Source organism: Pipra filicauda, unplaced genomic scaffold (assembly GCF_003945595.2).
Source record: "Pipra filicauda isolate LSUMZ 115617 unplaced genomic scaffold, ASM394559v2 scaffold93_size3172892_pilon, whole genome shotgun sequence".
In the NCBI taxonomy this organism is placed as follows: Eukaryota; Metazoa; Chordata; class Aves; order Passeriformes; family Pipridae; genus Pipra; species Pipra filicauda.
In genome coordinates, this window is record NW_024105131.1 from 1764713 (window position 1) to 1785448 (window position 20736).

The window sequence follows — 20736 nt, forward strand, 5'->3', positions numbered from 1 at the left end:
GTACGTCCACTCCCTGCCCCGGTACAACCCCCAGCTCTGCCCAGCAGCCCAGCGATGGGCAGAAACGCTCCGTCCCTCCAAGGTACCTCTCCACAACCGGACTGGGTATTTCCGGAATACACACACGAAAATGCAGGATATACACACAATACAACCTTTCTGGATGATTATGGTTGAAAAAATAGATATGTCCAAGGACTGTCTTAGCCCTTTCTGCTTTAACATTTACTAATATCTCAACCAGCTCATTACTGGCCACGACTGTAAAAGTCTCCCAAATGAGCATCCTCTGTCATGTTGATGTGATAGTCATCCATTTAAGTGTGAATTTCTTTGCAACAGGCATATTGTACCTCCTAAAGAAGGTACAGCACAAACGAAGATCTTTGTCAGGTGTCAGAAGACACCGACTGGGTGAAGGAGCCAGAGCCCTTGCCTAACTCCACTACAGTCGTGTCCTCTGCACTCTCGCGTTAAGGGAAAGGCAGCTAAATGTTTGTTTACACAGGTAAACAGGGTCAGAACAAGCTTTCTAAATAAACTGCAAAATCTCGGGAGTTTCAACATATGATCATCCTTGCTTTGGTTCAGCAGCATTTTAGCAATTCCACGATGTACGCTAGAACAGCACAAGCTCTGAAGCAAGGCTGCCTTCTCTTCTGAAGGGCGGGATGTAGCCCCTCACTTTTGCTTTTTGGTGTTCCCTTCCTCCAGCCCCAAGTGTTTGCTTTCTTCTCCCCTACTTTCCATGTACACGTTCCTGCAGTCTCACTTTTCTCCTCACTGTACCCATGCACATTCTTTTCCTGCCAAGTAATGTTTCCGGTCTATGGGCGGCTCTTTTTGGCACATAGCAAAGAAGTTCATGCAATCACCATATTTATATAATGACATTTTAGATTAGAACAAACAAACATTTTCTCTTTTTGAAGCACTTTTATTAGGAAAAAAAATTATGAAAAAGGTTGTTTAACAAATAACATCTCTGAAGTTGGTCAGAATTTTTTAAGTTTACATTGAAATCTGAGAGTTGGAGGTTCCCCCCCAAAAAATCAGAACAATTTGTCCAAGTAATGGTTTTGTTGGTTTGTTTTTTTAATGTAACCAGAATGTCCATGACAGGAGGTTTTGTAGGTATCTACACGAAAACCTATGACTGAATTTCATATCCCAAAGGATCAAGATCCTGGTCCAGAAGTATCAGAGAAGATTCCCTCAGCTTCTGCAGAAGCTTTCTGAGTTCTTCTTTTGAAAATACCTAAGAATAAATAATAAAACCCCAAACATAATACAGTTATATTTATTTACCATGAATATAACTGATATTAAAGCAATGGTGGTTAATTAAGTTACTATTTTTTTCCCTTTTATTTCTTTCTATTCAAGATAGTGTGAGCATCAGGCACTTCTGAATGACCTTTAGTAAGGCACAGGAAGCTAGTAGCAGCATCCAAAACCTGAAGGTAGGCTCAAGATAGCTCTGTCTCATTTTGAGGTTTTTTCCAGGCTTTAGGAGGGAAAGAAGGTTAGGGGTAAACAAGTGCAAACCTGCGTATACATTCCTGAAATCAATTACAATTCCGCAGCTCAACTCAGAATCATAGATTTGTTTAGGTTGGTAAAGACCTTTAAGATCACGGAGTCCAACCTTTAAACTCCCATCCAAAAATTAGTAACTGCAGTATTCAGAAGAACTGCTTGTCAAAACACTGGCCATCATCCTCAGTGTTCCTTAAGTCAGAATACAAGGAAACCCTTTACCACTTGCTGTTGATAGGAAGCAATAAAGAAACTTATGATGTTAAGGAACATATGGCATCTTCCTCTCTATATAGAAGCTTCTTACACAGCCAACCCACGGAGCCGTTAAATGAAAGCTGAGCTGCCTGCAGCCCTCACTAACTCACCGTGTAAAGCTTGTGCCGCTCAGAAGCGACCATGTCTGCCAGGCGCAGGCACTCCTGGTACTGCCCTGTGCTGTGCAGCACTGTGTGCAGTAAGAAGCACATCATTGGCAGGCATAGCTTACGCAGCAAAATCATCTGCTGTGTTCGTTCGGGGTCGTCCTCGGCATCCTTACCAGAGTAATACAGCATATTAGTATTATGAAAATATACTTTTAAAAGGCAACTCAACATAACCACATAATCAGTAGCATCAGAGGCAGAAAACTGGACTAACCAGCCTAGACTGGACTGTCAGATATGATTTGGATGGTAACTGAAGGGGAAGCAAGCTGTAACTGGTCACAGCAAGGCCAGAGCAAATTAAACAGGAACACATCAAACTAAAGGTGACAAGGGTACAACTGGGTACAATCTGTGCTTTGTGGTCTGTGTTGTGATATAAAAATTTATTTTACCTCTCTAACATCAACCATCCATCCTCCATCAACAAACAGCAACACATTATACATTTTCTCCTTAACATCGGCTGTAAGAGCATCCAAGAGGCCTTTCCAAATGCCATAATCCATCTGGCAAAGAAACAAAAAATAAACTACTGCAGAACAGGATGATTTCCAAGGCTATTTTAAAACAGACTCTTCACCGGCATGCAACAGTCAGTGCAGCTCCAATTCAAATTAGAATCTTCAGCCAGTGGCTAAAACTTAAAACTTAAAACCTGCTGCTATTTCCATCCTTGCTTAATTCCCTGTCCAGAGAGTCAGACAAGTTGTTCAGAAGTAAAGCCTCTCGAGGCACATAATTTTAAACAACTTATTCTGCCATGCTTATAAAACAAACATTTGTATTAACCGAGCACAGTATATTCATACTGGTCAGGCACGCAAAAGAACTTTCGGCAAAACAAAACTGCTGCATCTTTTAGAAAACAAAAGGTGATAAATACAAGAATAAAGAGTTAATAGCAAAATCAAGTGCTCAGATTTATTAATAACACTGACAATCAACAGATTATAATGAATATTTACTACATTACAATATCTTATGTAAAGCTAAGTCATATTAAAAAAGCAGAATTTATTGTGCAGTGCCATTATTATTCTATTGTCTTATACTACTCCCTTCAACCTAAAAATAGAATCATTTATAATAGAGTTCTTAAGCAATATGACATAGCAGTCTTCTACTCTGTTTCACTGAACTAAGACTGCCTCCTAAGCAAAACCATAAAAGTTTGCAGTAAATAACTTGGACTTCTACTTACCTCATACTTCTTTTCTTTATGTTCATGGGCCACTTTTTCAGTGAAACTTGCTTGTGGTAACAAAGATGGCTTCTGTGGAGCTGAGTTCATGTGTTTAAACCATTCGTTAAAGGTTTCATGGGCTTCCTGGATTGCATTGGAAACAGTGTTTGGACATTTTTGTCTCATATAATAACCAGAATGTCATTACATGCACAGCTATAATACATCCAAAAATCAGAAGTTAAGTTAAATGGACAAAGCTAGTCTTTAACCACCAAGGTAAACCCACCATTATTTCTAAGTAATAACTTGGAATACTGTATATTTGAAACTCACCAAATACGCACGAATACATAAATGTTCCCGTATAGCATTGTCATCTTCAGCTGGAAGTGGAGTATCCATTCCCTGTTCTTCCCATTGGTTATATATTTCTGCTATAGAATCTTGGGGAATCTTCACAAACACATCTTTTGCAGCTTCATGTTTCTTGGATGCTATGAGAATGTGAACTGGGTATCAACAGCTTTGCAATTTCCATGCCTTATTTTCATAAGATGGCAAAGCCATGCTTTTAATAGACTAGATTCAAAATTATGTCAAATGTAGTGCCAAGAGCCAAAGAGAACAAAACCAACATTTAAAAAGTCTACAATATTTGTGAAGCTTAGTACCCAAGAACTTCCTCATGATTGCATTGCTTTGCTTAAGTGCTTCTGCCCTCTGTGCAGGATCAAATACGAGCCAGTCAATCACATCTATTTTCAGCTGATCTGCCTGTAAAAACCAACATAGAGATTCACTACCATCTCAAAAATACAGCTGATGTTACACACATTAAATCTGGTCAATGAAATACACAAGTTTGGAAAGCATTACGACATGGTAAGAAGGATCACTCTATTCAAAAGCTTAGAAAACAATATCTGCAATATGGAATAATAAAAAAATTAATTTCTAAGTGTTCCCAAGATACTGAGCATCATCTCTCAAAATTTTTTATGGATTACAATGCATTTTCATCAAACTTTAATATGAATACACTGTACAAATATGGTTTATGGAGCCCTTGCTATAATCTTCAGAGGTGCCATTAGCTTGCACCTCCTATGTTAGATAAACTACCTTTCTGTCTTAGACAGCTTAAACTTTGTACTGAACAGCAAAAAAATAGCCAAAAATTTGCAAACAATCAGTTGCTTTCTAAGCAGCACTTTGAATACAGGCTATTAACAGTACCTCACTGTCCCTAAAGTACTGAGTTGGATCCAGCCAACGCTCAATAGTGGTGAAAGGAAACTGTCAGTAAAGGCAGCATCTGCTGTATCTAGAAATATCACTTGAGCATGTTAAAAGGGACATCTGAGATCCACAGTATTAATCCTCGTAATTCATAGAAGCTACAAGAACATCCTACTCTCAACTATGAGGTAGTTTGCTGCAGTCATTTCATGGGCTTTATCTTCACTTGATGTCTGCATACAGACGTGGCTGCTGACCAACACAAGGATCAAGGAGAAGCAGAAAGAGAAGTTACGGATTTGTGCAATATCCTCAGTCGGTCACATGGAAAGTACATTTCCCCAACAGGCTTTTTCAAGGCAATTTTCACCATTGTTAAAAGACAGATGGATCATACATCGTCGAAGACTCCATAGTTGATTGCAAACTGGAATATCTGCTCTGCGAAGTGTACTCACCTCTGTTGTGCCTGTATCTAGCATTTGGTCATGGTGACTGAATTCTCCAGCATCCTTCTTGCGGATGTTTTCAACAACAGTTTTTGTTATGGTTGCAACATCCAGACCTGGGTTAAGAAAGAACTGTATAAGAACTACCATGAACTCAAACTTGACAAAAAATGAATTTCAGACTCCAACTTATTCCTCACTACTGGTAATTCCTATCAGTCTGTTCACACACATATTGTCAAAAAAAATTTTAAGCCTTTAAGCTGTGTATTTATTGCAGATATTTTACAAGAATGATATTTGATATGAGAGAATATAAAATATGAGAAAAATAACAAGACAACTAACAAGTTTTTCAGTCTGTGCTGAGGAACAGCATATAGATATATTTGCTAAAACCACTGATTCCTACAGTTCTGAAGCAAGACCGTGATTTGACAGGAATGTACCAGAAAAAGCTCAGAATAGCTCTTTTACAGATGCTTAAGCAGGATGTTTTATTTTTGTAAGCCTTAGCCCAGTTTAAAGGAAAATGACTGAAAAATGATTGAAGAGATGTTACGACACTGAAATCTCCAGTAAATCTATTTCTTTGTGAATTTTGAGTGGCACAGAGGAACTGTCAAGCAATGGACAGTATGCTGCTTTGTTGTAGTCCCTTTTGGTTTGATGTATAGGCCTGGTAGGAAGATCACCATTAATGCAAGCAACCCACCACGGCTAAGAAAATGCACTATAAATAGAACAGAAGAATTAAGATACTCATAACCTTCCTAAATCCACAAACAGGTATATATTTTTAAAAATAGTTCTCTGAAATAATATGATCACATCAACCTTCAGGACCTGTATTTGAAATAGGCAGCTGGCATTTAGTTCTTGCTGTGTTTGGACATAATCCAGCAGCCAGTGATATTTAGTTTAATTCAGAAAATAACTTCAATTCCAACTTAGTTAAAACACATTATATACCTACTTGAAGAAGTGATCAGTAAATTAATTTTATTTAATTGAAAAACAGAGACACAGAAAGGAAAAAGTATCATATTCGTAGCTAGGTCTTGGAGCAAAACCACAAAAGAACCTAGGATATAAAATGATAATAGGAATTTCAGGATCTTTCACCTGCATCTTTTGCCAACTCAAGGCAGTGGTGGCGTTGATCGCTTTCAGTAACATCTTCAAGGAATAAAGCATACTGAGCAACGGCGAGCTCTGGGGGCAGGTGGCTCACATAAAATGCTATTAAGTCTGTGTGCTTCTCAGATACCATCCGCTGCAGAATAAAAAGCAAATATACAGAACAAGAAGCAAATATATATGAAGCAAATATATAGAAGATATCCATTATTATATAAATGTATATATAATATATAAACATACTATATTCCTCTGTGTAAATGCGTGTGTTTACACTCAAGTAAAAACATGTATTAGGTAAAAACGTAAGTGTATAACAAACTTCTGATTATTTTATCCTGATATAGGAAAATTCCACTCAGCTTCTAAACAAGGATCAATAAAACGGTCTCTTATTTAAGAACTGCTGACAGAAACTCTGTGTATTAGGCAAGCTTCCATGCATCTCTCCAGAAGAGAGCATTAGCTGCATCATATCTCCTTTCATCCTGTAACCTTAAGTTTCCTTTTCTTCCTCCTTTATGTCTAAATTACATTAGAGAAAGCAAACTGTATTTCTGAAAGCTTACCTCAATGTAGGTCTTTAGGACTTCAACAGAAACTTCCTCCTTATTGCAAACAAATATAAATTCAATTTTAAATCAGATAATGTGGAAAATAAAGTAAAAGATACTTTACAGGCTAACACTATTAAAACAGACACAAGGTTATTTCCTTATTCCTGCTTCAGTCATCTACACAAACAGGTTCAACTGGAAGAACTGTTTCTCTTGGAGTGTAATTAAAAAGAAATAGATCTTCTAATTCAAAGATTTAGTGTTTCAAGGATTTTCTTTTTCAGCAACTGGATAATACAGTCTTTAGTCTAATTGGGATGTTACTTTTTAAATATTTTTTATTTCTTTCCATTTTACTATATTTTTTAAATTAATAAACAAAATGTCAGGCATACAGATTACTATTGCAGTTTACTACAGGTACTGTTTTATTATAGAAAATTATAATGTAATAGGGTATAAATATCACCTTGCTCATCTGTAATAGCCTATACTAAACAACCAAAGTATAGTCTGAGCACCTGGAACAGCTTTAGCCAAGACTCAAGTGTTTGTTGCTGTCAAGAATTATCATTTTATTTTTATATATGTAAATTAAAGACCTTCATTTAAGCATATACTGATATGAATTGTATACAAACAACAAATAATGAACATTGTAAAAGTCTGCACATCTGCCTCTTCTCCCTGAAGTCTACTGAGGGTTGATCGAGTTGTCCAGTAAATTCACCTACTCAAAATTCTGGAGGCAGAATCAACAGTTATTCACAATCTCACAAGGGAAGTAATGTAGGAAATTGCCCCTTTTTTGTCCCCTCTGTTAAACATATGCTAATGGCTAGTTGTACTACACTTTAGCCTAAAGACCTACTCTATCAAATTTTAAGTCTGGCTAAAAAATTAGTACGTATACATACATACATACATGTATGTATACATGTATACATTCCTCTTATTTAGCTAAATGTTAACTGATTTCAAAATAAATTTCAACATGGGAATAAAACAATGATTGGAGGCATGAATAAACATAATAACTCAGAGCTGTGTTTAAATCGTCTAATGAAAAGACACATTTGCTATTTGTCAAAAGACGTTACATTCAGAAACTTATTTGTTACATAAGGGCTTCTAAATTTTAAAATAGTAGAAAAGGAGAGCTTGTAATTACTTGTGATTTCCTCAGAAAAGAGTAATTACAGATATGTGAGCCATCTGCATATTTAGCATAAATAGGCTAGATAGCTAGTAAGCTATACTTAGTTCATATTTTGAGATAATATGAAAGTTTCAGCTAGTACTAACTACCTCAAACAAAAACATATATCAGCTTACAGCAGCAATACATACAGTTCCAACAACTGTCTATAAGAACAGGTTATATTCAAAACATCTTGGCTGCTATGAATAAGCCTAACATTGAAGTCTGAGTCAGGACCTTCTCAATAAAGGGCTTATGAGTAAAATCCACCATCCTCAAAAAACAATTTTTAAGCTGAACTGGAGGAGAGGAGGATGCTCTTTTCTCATTTTGGCTGTTGTATTTGGGAGCCAAGATCAACAAATACACTATTTAAGGCATACAGCTCCTCATCAGCCTGGAAGTAATTTACCATCCCTCTATGTTGTTTTGTCATTTGCACACAAGCACTTCTACTTCAAAGACTAGCTATTGCTATGACAAAAATCAAATACAAGAGAACTTACCTTAGTCTGCATACCCAGAGTGCGGAAAAACAGAATAAGATGCGTCATGAAACGAAGGAGGTGTCCTGGGAGCACACTTCTGTCTTTGGAAAGCCACCTGCTGAATTCTTCCATCAAACCTATAGACACCAAGGAAATGTCTGTATTAGCCATATCATGGGGAAAAAAAACAACCCTTAAAAATATTTCAAAATTACGCATTTATTCAATAAACACAATTTAGCCTCAAAAGTCCAACAAAACAGAACAGCAATAATTTTGGAAAGACTTGGCTTAAATATCTGCTGTATATATTTTATCATTTCTCAGGAAAAGTCTTGCATATATCCTAACACATTTACATGATTTCACGACTTCTTTGAAAACTACCTTATATGTCAAACTGCAGAAAGTCAAACTACACAAAGTCCCCACTGTTTTAGAGCTCAGCTTTAAGGCAGAGTTTGCCTACTGCATGCTTCTAATCCATTCACATTAAAGTTTCTGGAAAGGTCACTCAAAAATAATGTAGTCAGTTGACAATTAAAAATCACTTAGAGAAAGCTCACCGTCCACATCTCCCAGTATAATGAATTTCTGAATCACATGATAGTGTTCTTGATTCTCCTCTATAACCCTCTGGAGATAGAAAAAGAAATTTCAAACTTTGAATAAAATCTTATAGCCTAATGTATGAAGAAAACAAACTTATAAATAAAGCAAAAGTTCCTTGGGGGGAAAAAAGCTATCCTATTTCAAAGGGTATTCTTCATAAAGACCAAGAGAAAAGGCACTTGCTATCTCCATGTCAAATTACAAGAATATCGACAAACTGAAAGAACCTGAATATAGATCTGTACAGTTAATACTTTCATGGAAGAGATCCAAGACTAAGGGCTTTTTGCTCTGAAGAGGAGAATAAACAATAACATTACAGATAATAGATTCTACAAAGTCACATAAGAAGCAACAATGTGAATAAATCCCTAAGGAAAGGCCTGTGAAAGCTACTTGAGGAAGAAGATATTTTTTCCCCCCGCTATAGAGGAATTAATGCAAGAAATGCAATCCAAACACACCTGTAAATTTGCTATATGGTGAGGACTGCACTGTGTTGCAATGGCAAATGCAGCTGGGTGTATCTGTAGCTGACTGCATGTCTTTGTCTTAGCAATATGTGTCCATGCCATCAAATAAAAGTAAGTGTAGTTTCAATTTAATCATTGCAAAAGCAAACATGCTTTTGAATTTTGAGAGGTCTGTTCTGAAATATGCACACAAACCTCCTATAAAGAAAACGCAATGTAATCAATCTTTGAACATTCTGTCAGAGTTAAATAGTTGATTTACTCTTGTCTGCTTTGTATGTCCAAAAACACTTGACAGTCAGCTGTTTCTTTAGCACATGCAGCTGGTTTGGCAGATACAGGGCAAGACAAAATCTGTATAATTTTCATCATTAAAAGGTGGCAATATACTTGAATTGAGAAATAACACATTATAGAGGTAGAAAATATAAAATGCCTCATTGTGCATATTTGAGCATTTCATCAAATAGTGCAGTAAAAACAGAACCTCGTGATTGGTAAACAGGGAGGAGAAACACTGCAATTATTACATACCTTTTTGTCTGTTGCCTGAAGTTCTTCAAAAACCTTTTCAGAAGTCCAGCTTCAAAGTAGGAGAGAAAAGACAAAAAACATTACCTTGAATATTCCAAACAGATCATACAGGATGCTTTGTTGAGTGTAGGAGCATAATTTTACTTGAAACTTACTTTGTTTCTAAATAGTCTCTAGGGAGTTCTTCCATCTCCTCTGCAGTTACCACGGAGGTTCGTATTTCCTGTTCAACTAGGGTGTCCACCATGACCCTGAAATATGCCCAAACAGTATCTTCCCAGGTATCACAAACTGGAAGAAGCTACAGATTAAAAAAACAGAGCAAAAATTATCAAGAGAGGGAGAACTATCTCCCAAACATAGCAACTGTAATTTATGATCAGATTTTTGGGCACCAAAGCAGACTAGTAACCATCACGAACAGCAGCCTTTCCTTCATCAAAGCAGGATGACTGAAAAGTCAGCAGGAATAATACTAAGAAAAGACTATCACATATTTAGTTAAGACGCAGTCCTGCAAGGAGCAGCACTGTTCGCCATTGTCCTGTTTACTACATCTTTAAAAGTACAATAACCAGTAATTGCAATATTTCTGATGAAATCTGATGATATCACTGTCATATATGAAAAAGAAAATGCACAACTACCAAACAATCTAGGAGGCTTGACCTACCTGTTTGAGGTTTCCACTCAGGGCTGCATAGATTGCTCTTTCATACCTATTAAACTGCTCCTAAAATAAACAGTAAAAATACCCAAACTTTTAATTACAAAGCATTTAAGTTTTCTAGTCACTTTACATTAGATTAATCCATTGGAAAATGTTCCATTTAACAGACAGAAAACCACAGGGGACACAAGGAGCCAAAACAAGAATAGCAAGTGACTTTCCCTTCACTAGCATCCCCTTGTAACTTACCTGAAAAATTTATATTGACCTGGAAAGAAAGCAATGTTTTTCCTTTCCCATTTAATTAAGTCAAGATGAAAGTCAAAGTGTCAGTGGTTTTACTTTCAACAAAAAAAAAAAAGGAACTCATTTCCTGAAAAACTGCTGCTGATTATGTAGATTTCTCACTACAGAACATAAATATGTTATTTCAGAAGTCCTCTTAGAAGCATTAATTGTAAATCCTATAAGCAGCAAACACAGAGGGGGTAGGTTTACTTAAAATCATGTTTCAGAGTTCAGGAAAGTTCAAATGTATGTGTTAATATCAAGCAAACCAGCATTATCTTACCTCTTCAGCCATACGCCAACAACAAATTTTCCAAATGCACCTGTATGGATTGCCTTGAACAGGCTCCAGCTCTTTTCCTACATGCAAAGATAATTAAAAAAAAAAAAGGGAGAGGGTGTGAGGAACAAAAGAAAAAAATGCTATTAAAAAAAGAGAACCCAGTAACAGGTAAAGCCTATTTTCTGTTATTAACCCAATTTCAATCGCTTTGAAACTTTTCCCAAAGCATTTTGATGCTTTTGACTGGACCACAAGGTGGCTGTTCTGGGAAGTTTGGTAAATTTGTATCTATAAGTTACAGTATTTTTAAAGCTTGGTTGCTATCTAGCTTTGAAGAAAATTATTGTTTTGGCTATAGTGTATCTACAATGTCAACATTTGGAAAAACAACAAAGTTAAGGAAAAAAAAGGAATTTTTATATCTTAAGGAATCAAAACTTTTAAAAAATGTCACTGTTTCAGTGCTGCTATTTTGTATGCACTTGCATGAGGGCATTCAAACCCATATAACAGCAAGTTAGGTAGGCAGATTCAAAACAAGCCCAGGACACTGGTGTAGCATGCAGATAACAGTGACAGGCTATCGGGATTTGAAAAGTAGGAAAGCATTATGCCTTCCACTCCCACCTATAACCAACACTTAGACTTGTTCTTAAATTCCTTGCTAAATCCTGCAATGTCCTGAGCATAGAGAGAAGCAAGGCACTGTGTTATAAATGGGACCGTGTGCAAGGAACCTTAGTACCAAGGGAAAAGGTAGTTTAATAATTTTCAAGTATTTTAAAAGCCTCTCTATTTCCTGCACTTGCATTTGCTGAACTCTAGCCCTACTACACCTTTCTGAAGATACAGAGTCCAATTTGAGTTTGTAAGCAAAAAATGTGTACTAGATAGCGCAAGTCAGATGTTAAGAAAATACAGACTGAAGTATCATATGGAGGTGGAGAAGATCTGTCTGGAACTCTGAGACATCTACTTCCTAGTGATTATGCCTGATTTTAAAAAAGAAAGTGACTTTAACATATTTAGATGAATTCAGTGAACTCATACTTTCAACTAAAGTGATTTCATATTAGTTTTTACATGTTAACAGACATGGGAAAATATTTTAGATACAAAAAAGGCTCTTAAGAAACAGCTATTTCTCTTTGCCACAGACAGATATTAAGAGAAAGCCCTCTGCTCTATTTTTATATCTGTCTCAAATGCACTTTGGAGCAGATACCTCCATTTATGTTTGGATCATGATACAATTTCCAGCCTTCCAAAGTTGCAGCTCTCCAGGCCTGACCACATCGTTTGCATAAGCGCTGTGCCTGAAAAATAATGGATTTTCTCAGCAACACACTTTAAGGTAGGAAAATCTCTAGCTTCTTTAAAAATGTGAACATTATTAAAATAGTTAATTTGTGTAGATTCTACTATGTGAGAAATAACCACAGAGGATCTTAAACTCAAAACAACAGAAAGATTTCAAAGTAAATGTCATTCTTTTTTTTTTGTCGCCAAACTTTTTAGTTTTTCAGTCAGTATTTATAGCAATGTGAGAAATGTGCTACAGCTTCATCTTTGTTAGCTTAAACAGCTACTACACATCCTTCTGATAAGTTTTAAAGTGTTATCCTGTTGCTTATATGTATAATCCATCTCTTCATGCAGTCATCTACTTTTCCATTTGACTTAGAGCCCCAAGTGAAGCTGTGAATTTATATTCATGTTCGTAATGCCCTGCAGCAATATGCTCACATTCCCATAATATGAGACAATGAATAGATGTGCGCCGTATTGGAACAGAATATGAGCAAATAACCATATTCCTAAGACTAAGGTCTTTGCAACAAGACTCTCAAGTCCTCTTTCTCTCCCTTTACTCAACTGCCATTATATATACATGCATGATAATCTGCTGATGATTATAAACACAGTTAGGAAGTTCTTTGAAACATTCTGTGTGTTTTCTGGCAGTATTTAGTATCAAGCTACAAGAGTGAAAAAATATTGTCAAACAACCAAAAAACCCCAAAGTACGTTTTTTCCGTAACATCTACTCTATGCCCAAAATTACTTAACTAAAAGCAAGATTTCATTAAAATGCTAATTTAGCACTCAATATTGACAACAAATTGAAAATCATCACAAGCCAAACTTAAACAGACATTTTAGTATACAGCTTTTCATTGGCTTTAACAGTAAGATATTTTAAATCTTACTTAATTAAAAGTTATGCTACCTCATCTGTCATTCCTGCTCTGATGAGAGTGAAGAGATACTTCAATAACCTTGCATCATCTTCTTGGTCCAAATCATCAAGTGGCAGTTTCTGTCGTATAGGAGCATCTGGATCCTGGGAGAAAAGAAGTCACCACTCATCCACACAATGCCTATATGTCTCTTCCATTATATTCCTGCCCTGTTTTATAATTTGGAGTCATTTTTTCATGTTAGCACAACAATCTGTACAATGCATGTAATATTGAGCATGATATTTTTCAGTTTTTCCTCTCTCATTTCTTTTATTTCTCTTCTGTCACTGTTCCTACTCAAAGAAGCCAATGCAATTTATTTATTCCACTGCCTTGTTATTTGCCCTAAACTTCTCATCTTCCGGGTCTCTTCTCACCTTCAAACATCCTTTCCCCTTCCGTCTATCCATCTACCACTGTTTCTCCTCCTCCACCTTCTATCTGAGAAGGCTTTTTACAACAGCGGCACTCGATTCTATTTAATCCAAACAGATTTTCTTAAGCCACTCAATACCTCAGATCACTCCCCAACTGAATCAATCTTCTACGACTGCTTTGCTGTCACTGGGGCAGTTCATTACCTCGTTCTGCTGGACAGTACTTTCTTTTCTTGCCTTCTCTCCTATTAGGTCTTACTATAGTAGCTCTCAAAGAATTGCTTCAGGACTTGGTTTCATTGTACTAGTCACTACATAAAGACAGAATTCCCTTATTTGTAATGGCTCCAATGGCTCCCAAACATTTTTCTAAGCTTTTCTGGTTAGGAACATGAGTATCTTTCAGACATAAAAAGTCATAATAAAGCCCTTTACTTCACCAAATAGGCCACAAGTACTTGTGATGGGGGGTGGGGATATGGAAGTGACTCCTGAAAGAAAACAGAAAACCACAGGGATCCCAAAAAGAACTTTTGAGGTGCCCTGCCTCACAATTTCTGTACTGATTTTTAGATAGCACAACTATCTAAGAATTGATGGAAAGCTGTGAAAATAGCTCTAACATATTCTGAAATCAAGCCTTATTTTTATCTAATACTTACCAACTCTGTTACCAGAGCTCGAGAACTTCCAGTGTATGTACTTGACTGTCGCTGCTTCAGGGTATGCAGTGTGTTATCCCTGAAAGCAGTGGAATGTTTTACAGAAAAATGGTTTTTTAGCAAGCATCTTTTAATAAGACACAAATATTGAAAGATATTTTTTCTTACATGGAATACGTTTACAGAACAGACACTTGGTTTGGTTGATTTATTATGGACTGTGCTACTGTTGTGAAAATGCAACATTTCACAAGAGGTACAACATTGGAATCAATACACATTTCTCTGATTCCTTTCAAAAGCATTGGAATCAATACACATATCTCTACTTCCTTTCAAAAGCATCCATTATTTCAATCATTCATGTATTTAACTATTAATTGATTTCTGCATAAGAAAAATTTCCCATTAGCATTCACTATAAATTCAGTCAAGGACAGAAATTCAGCTTAGGATAAACATGATTCCAAAAGCCTACATTCACTGGCCATTAAAAGCAGGTTTTTAAAGGAAGTCTTTGGTCTTTTCTGCCAAATCCATCAGTGATAATAAAGATGACAATAATGGCTTCTAGTGAAGGGTCATAAAGGGACAAGTACTTAAACAAGCAAAAATTAAAGCCAGACAAAGAAGTGACCACCTGAGAAAGACATAAAAGTAATCCTCATCTATGTTAAGATTAATTTAAGTTGGTTTGATGGTTTTTCCTTCCATCCTTGCCTCCCAAAATGCAGTAACTGACATCTGAGAAGATATACTTCAGCAGACAGGTAAGAAATCTCAATTTTTACATCTCTGACTTTGAAGAAAAGAAGTGAATGCAATGAACAACTTAAAAAATCCACTTCTTTCCAAGAGTGATTCTGTGAATGTGAATCTTACACTTGATGGGAGTATGTATATAATTAAAGAAAGTCTGAACTCACCAATATACTGTTTTTGCATAAAACTCAATATTATCAGAGAAGTCCCCAATTTCATCCTTAGCGATGCTCTCTAGCCAATCTACCACCAGCTGGAATAAAATTAAATTGCATTTTTAAAGCAAATATGTAACAAATAATACTTTTACTGTCTTCCTCTCATTTCTGTATCTATTTGTTATCTACTCGGCAATCTAAAGGCATACAAATCCAGAAGACTATTTCACTTGCATTTTAAGTATCCAGTATGAAGGTTGTTGGCACTTAATCTCTATTTCTCATTGGATGGTGCAGTTTACTACAGTGCTATTTAACTGTTTATTAATCACAATCAACAGTAACAGACGCTGCAACTGGGAACAGCTCTCAGCCTTTCATTGTCCCCAAGCCAGACTGAAAAAACATCCTGACCGTTAGAAACTAGAGAGCATTATTTTTATGCATAGAAGGAATACTACACTTGAGTGAATATGAAAAAAAAGTATTAGAAACAACTTCAAAAAGTGCATAGAACATTAGTGTTATAAACATTTAATCTATTTTCATTCTCATATTAAAAACTTTCCATCATACCTGACTTTGTCGAACAAGTGAATCTTTCTGAAACAAGTTGTCTACGTTTGTTTTTTCACTAGCAGTTAAAACCTGTTTAAGAAAAAGCTGATTATTACTTCATGGAAAAGAAAACTGCTGCAAAAAAGGAATATCAAACTGAACACATAGTAATTCATAAACTTTCTACAAGTTCAGTATGCTAGCTCTCCCCTCCCCCTTTTTAAAAAATGGATGACACTATCACTTGTTTTATTTGGATGATCTTTTACATCCAGTTACACTAAAAACTGTAATAATGAGATTCAGCATATAATTCACAAATTTATGACCACAGAAAGATTCTACACAGTAGATCCATGGATTCCACTGGCTGCACTCATCTCATCCTAAATCCCATTTGTTACTATACATTAAAAAGATGAGATTTTCCAAGATCATGTGCACATTTAACATAAACAAGTGTGAAAAAACCAAAAAAATAAAACCAGAGCCCTGATCCTTCTATCTGATCTCCTGCACTAATTTAGCTTCCATTAGACTTCCAATAAAAAGAGAACAGGAGATGCATTTTTCTAAATTACACAGATAAGAGGAGACTGGGTTTTTTTTGGCACATCAGTGTTTAACAGTGACAACTTAGCACTGGGAATTCTAGAGTAAGCTATTTTATTTTCAAGAAGAAAGCAACTGTGATCACAAATTTTACAAAGGCAGAGTCTTTTTACTTATTGTTTTGTCTTCCTAAGCAATTCTGGCAGCAAAGACTGGAAGCGCTGTATTGACATAGACAAGACGACTACAGCTGAAACAAGAATGCTAAAAAACCTGAATTTCTCTTGAAATAAATTGTAGTCAGAATTGCAAAGGCTAGACAGTTTGAGACCACATGTTCTTCTTTTAGCCAAAGCAAAATTATCTCTGACCTATGGGAACATTACAGCTACTGATGCAGCTTTTAAAAACAAATAAATAGTTATTTCTAGTGAATTTAGGTTTGTCTTGTGCAGAGCCAGGAGTTGGATTCAGTGATCCTCACAGGTCCCTTCCGACTCATGGTATTTTATGATTTTCCAAGTGTATGTGGAATATTTAGGGAAATAAAACAAACAATAGTTTAGAATATTTTTTACACTAGCATTCTCTCTTTAGAACTGAATATTTAGATTTACTCTTCACAATATACGAAATAATTTAATATTTGTCTTAATAAAAATCAGTCTCATTTTTCACCTTTGAATTTTGAGATTCTAAAAGTACAATGAAAGCATTTAGCTTGTATTTTGCTTATTTAGCTTCTTATGACACTTAAAAAACACAAAAAAAGTCCACACTCACTGTGACATCAAATGCAGTTTCATCTTCCAGTGCAGACTGTATTCTGTCTCTAGAAATAAAAGTGCAAAACGTTAATGATTAAAATAAAGCTGAGAAAATTTAACAGAATGCATGAGTAAAAATACTTTAAAAACATTTACAAAAATGTTTAAAAAAATACTAGAAGTTGCAAAGGTAATAAGAACAGTCCTCTTTAAAACTTTCATTTCTGTAAATAGATAATCAATAGACACATATATCAGAACCTAGTTCCATAAACAGCTTGCTAATAGGTACTTAATTGCTTCACTCCCTATGTATAAACTCATACAAAACATATCCAAGAAAGTCATCTCTGTACAAAAACATAACACGCTTTTCAAAGGAATTACCTATAAAGCGAGGACAACAGTCTCCAAGTTACCATCTCCTGCTTAAGAAGCCACAAGACACTGGCAGTTTTGGAAAACTTTTGCTGTCCAGGAGTTGCCCGATAAACTATTTTCCCCAGTATATTCACCTGAGGTAGATAAATTTATACAGAGTTAACATTGCCCATCAGTGTATTTTTTTTCTAAATGCTTTCAACAACCGAGTTTCATTACCATCTCTTCAAAATAGGTAGACAATACATTGTAAATTCTCTTAATTAGTAATAAAAAAACCCCATTAACACAGACTAGAGGATATAAACCAAGAGAGTGGTTGCAGCCACCAAAATCCCCAGCTTTTTTCCCATATACGTCAATATCAAACATTAAGTTAGCCCTAATGGTATTTATGCATTTATCCATGCCTGAAAGATACTTTTTCCTTTCTAGCTCTGTTAAATGAGGGAACCCAATCTGCTGGTTACCACATAATTTATAGTATCACCACAAAAAAATTCTACTATTTTTTCCTTTGTTTACTATGAAGAAAACTACACAATGAAGTCTTTTCCATTGGTAGCTAGTTCCAGAGCTCCTACTACTTCCAAGAAGAGTCCCAGTCTCTTATATTTTAGGGGTATCCAATTCATCGGGCATCAATATAGTCACTGGTTTTCAAGTGGGAGATGAACAACAGATTTGGAGAAAAGGAATACGTGTACCAGTAAGATGCAAGAGGGGAGCACAGTTTTCTGTTCTCTTTTATTACCCCCCTCCCTGAAAATATGAAGAGCTTATGGCTGCTGGGAACCACTGGGCTAATCTGAGGGTACAGCTGAGAAGCAGCACGATAGCTTAGGGCTGTCCCTCCACTCCCATGCCAAGCCCCACCAGCAACGTCCAAGCTACACCTTAGAGCAGCATCTTTCACTGTACTCTTGTACATCCTTGGCAACATACAGTCAACTCCTCTCAGTTCCACATGGCTTAAAACACCCATTCTATTATTCCCTGACCTTGTAGATGTTATCCATATTCTCCAACAGGAGTTCCACTATCTCACAAAATAATCAAGTTCACATTTATTTTCCTCTTGTCTGCTTCCTACCTGAGCACCTGTACAATTGTGGTACATGCCTCATTAAAGATCTCAGCATTCTCTATCTCAGCCTCAGTAATAAATTTGCACAAAAGATGGCTAGCAACCCTCCATTAAGAACAAATTTTCCTAACACAGACATAGGTATGAAGTCTCCTAAAAAAACTTAATCTGCACACCTCTCTTGTGATCAACACTTACTGACAGAAGCATCATAATTTCTTCCTTTCAGATTGTCAATCCCTGCTGATTCTGAACTGACAATCAAACGACCAGTCAAATGAAGAACTGTGTCTAAAATCAGAGACACCTTAGAGCCAGTGCTGAGTCCTCTACGGCCAGCTTGTTAGTAACGCAGCAGAAAACTTAAAGCATCATAATACAATGATTTTATTTATTTATACCTGAGAAAAATAAGTACATTTTAATCCAGCTTATTGACACTAAGAAAAATATCTGTACATCTGCTACCGTGAGTTGCCACTTGACACTTGCAGTGGAGTGGCAGCCAGATGACATTTTTTAGTATTCAGCAACTACACCACGGGTATTTCTGTGCCAAAGTAGTGTATGAAGAAAGAGTGATGTTCATCATTGAGTGATACTCAATGCTAGCATGACTCGTAACACTGCAACCAGCTGGAAGATTTAAAGTATGTTAAGCACTCTGACTTCTCAGCAAAACTGCTTTGAGAAGGGCAAGTAAACTACTTACCTGACTGTTACAAATATTTTCATACTCATCCACAAGATCAAAAATGGTAGTTGATGTATGCTTCAGGAAGGAATGCAGAAAATCTGAGTACATGCTCATAGTAGCTAGGACAGATTTAATAAGAAAGCCATATTAGTCAGATGCAACTTCATAAAAAAACCCCAACAGACTACAAAAAAATTCTTCTGATGACAAGGCATCTCATCTTTCACAAATTTAAATGAGAACATTGATGATATCAACTATTTAGATCCGATAAAGTCATAAGAACTTATCAGCTAAGACAGCAAGACAGACAGAAGCTATGAACTAAGTAAAATAATTAGAAAACTTTTGCTGTGGATATGTCATCTGCAAAAGTTTTAAAAGCAAACTCATTTGAGTATCTCCCCAGTCCACTAATCCAGTTGTGTCTGACATCACCAGAGCATCCCAATTTTTCCATCAGGTTCCCCAGAAGACACAAATTCGCAAAACTCCAATAAACTGGAACAGCTTAATTTTCTGAACTTTTTCAACTAGACTGTTTTTGACTAAGAAATAGCAGCAAAATAATAGAGAAAAAACCCCAAACATATAAATTTATATCCCACAAATAAGATTATTATGAAAACTCCAGATTGTCTCACCAGCTTCCCCAGGATCATCCTCACGCAACAGTACAGCACTCATAGTGACATCTTCTGTCATATTGGACAGGTCTGGATTTACAAACATTCCTGTCTGCTGAGGCGAGAGTGCCATTGTCCAGCTACTTTCATCCAACTAAAACCACAAGAACATAAAGAAAATAAATCGCAGTCTCAGATATTACAAGCCTAGTTCCACGTTTTTTCTTCTATATGAACGGTATATAAACAGAGAATCCTAAAAAACTAATGTGAAATAACTGCATTTAGATAAGGTGCAACTATGCCTTTAACAAACAGCTCTGAAAAGATAAATTTTAATCTGGAAAAAGAAAAATCCCTTTTTTCCCCTGAAAATAACTAAAATGGAAAAGTTAATCTAGTAAACCTACCTACTTTAGAATATCAGGTATCACTTTTCATCATAAAACAAATAAATCACTCTAAACTTTCATATTCTATTATGTTAAATGCTTAGCTAGTCTTTCAAAGTAAAAAGAACACAATATTGATCAGGTTCTAAAGCAGCTGTGAAAAGTTAAGCAAAATAGCTAAAATTTGAATCAAGGTCTTTCAACCTTCTTGGTGAATTGCTCAAAACCATTTGATCAATGGCAGCAATATGTTTAAAATAATAGCAAGTATCAGAATATTAAAGGAGGAAATAAAGACATACCTATACTTTGTGGGGAGTATTTCAGGTGAGGTATTTCATAACACATCTGACACCAGAGCAGCAAAATGACCAAAACAGAAGA

General features: G+C 36.0%; 1 protein-coding gene and 1 long non-coding RNA gene across 6 annotated transcripts in view; one reads left to right on the forward strand and one right to left on the reverse strand.

The window, feature by feature from the left end:
- The window catches only part of LOC113998600, a 22654-nt gene continuing 1918 nt past the window's right edge, over positions 1-20736 (forward strand). Inside the window, exons 1-5 of one of the 4 annotated variants that reach the window (XR_005567259.1) lie at positions 1-82; positions 1387-1463; positions 12351-12444; positions 15107-15142; positions 18867-20162. This is a non-coding gene — a long non-coding RNA (uncharacterized LOC113998600). Of the gene's footprint in view, positions 83-1386; positions 1464-12311; positions 12445-15106; positions 15143-18866; positions 20163-20736 lie in introns of those variants that run through there. The other 3 variants (XR_005567258.1, XR_005567257.1, XR_003544519.2) reach the window with 3 other exon arrangements.
- The window catches only part of NUP107 (nucleoporin 107), a 27096-nt gene continuing 7276 nt past the window's right edge, over positions 917-20736 (reverse strand). For both annotated transcript variants that reach the window (XM_027741498.2, XM_027741499.2), the window contains exons 5-28: positions 19979-20114; positions 19350-19453; positions 17557-17684; positions 17186-17234; positions 15869-15940; positions 15299-15387; positions 14373-14451; positions 13321-13434; positions 12316-12406; positions 11091-11167; positions 10523-10582; positions 10005-10150; positions 9850-9898; positions 8797-8866; positions 8249-8367; positions 6554-6592; positions 5970-6120; positions 4854-4960; positions 3828-3930; positions 3490-3650; positions 3172-3297; positions 2363-2476; positions 1908-2075; positions 917-1258 (exon numbers count right to left, since the gene is read on the reverse strand). In XM_027741498.2, coding sequence (XP_027597299.2) covers positions 1151-1258; positions 1908-2075; positions 2363-2476; positions 3172-3297; positions 3490-3650; positions 3828-3930; positions 4854-4960; positions 5970-6120; positions 6554-6592; positions 8249-8367; positions 8797-8866; positions 9850-9898; positions 10005-10150; positions 10523-10582; positions 11091-11167; positions 12316-12406; positions 13321-13434; positions 14373-14451; positions 15299-15387; positions 15869-15940; positions 17186-17234; positions 17557-17684; positions 19350-19453; positions 19979-20114 — 2460 coding nt within the window. In that variant the 3' untranslated portion in view covers positions 917-1150. The remainder of the gene's footprint in view (positions 1259-1907; positions 2076-2362; positions 2477-3171; positions 3298-3489; positions 3651-3827; positions 3931-4853; positions 4961-5969; positions 6121-6553; positions 6593-8248; positions 8368-8796; positions 8867-9849; positions 9899-10004; positions 10151-10522; positions 10583-11090; positions 11168-12315; positions 12407-13320; positions 13435-14372; positions 14452-15298; positions 15388-15868; positions 15941-17185; positions 17235-17556; positions 17685-19349; positions 19454-19978; positions 20115-20736) is intronic.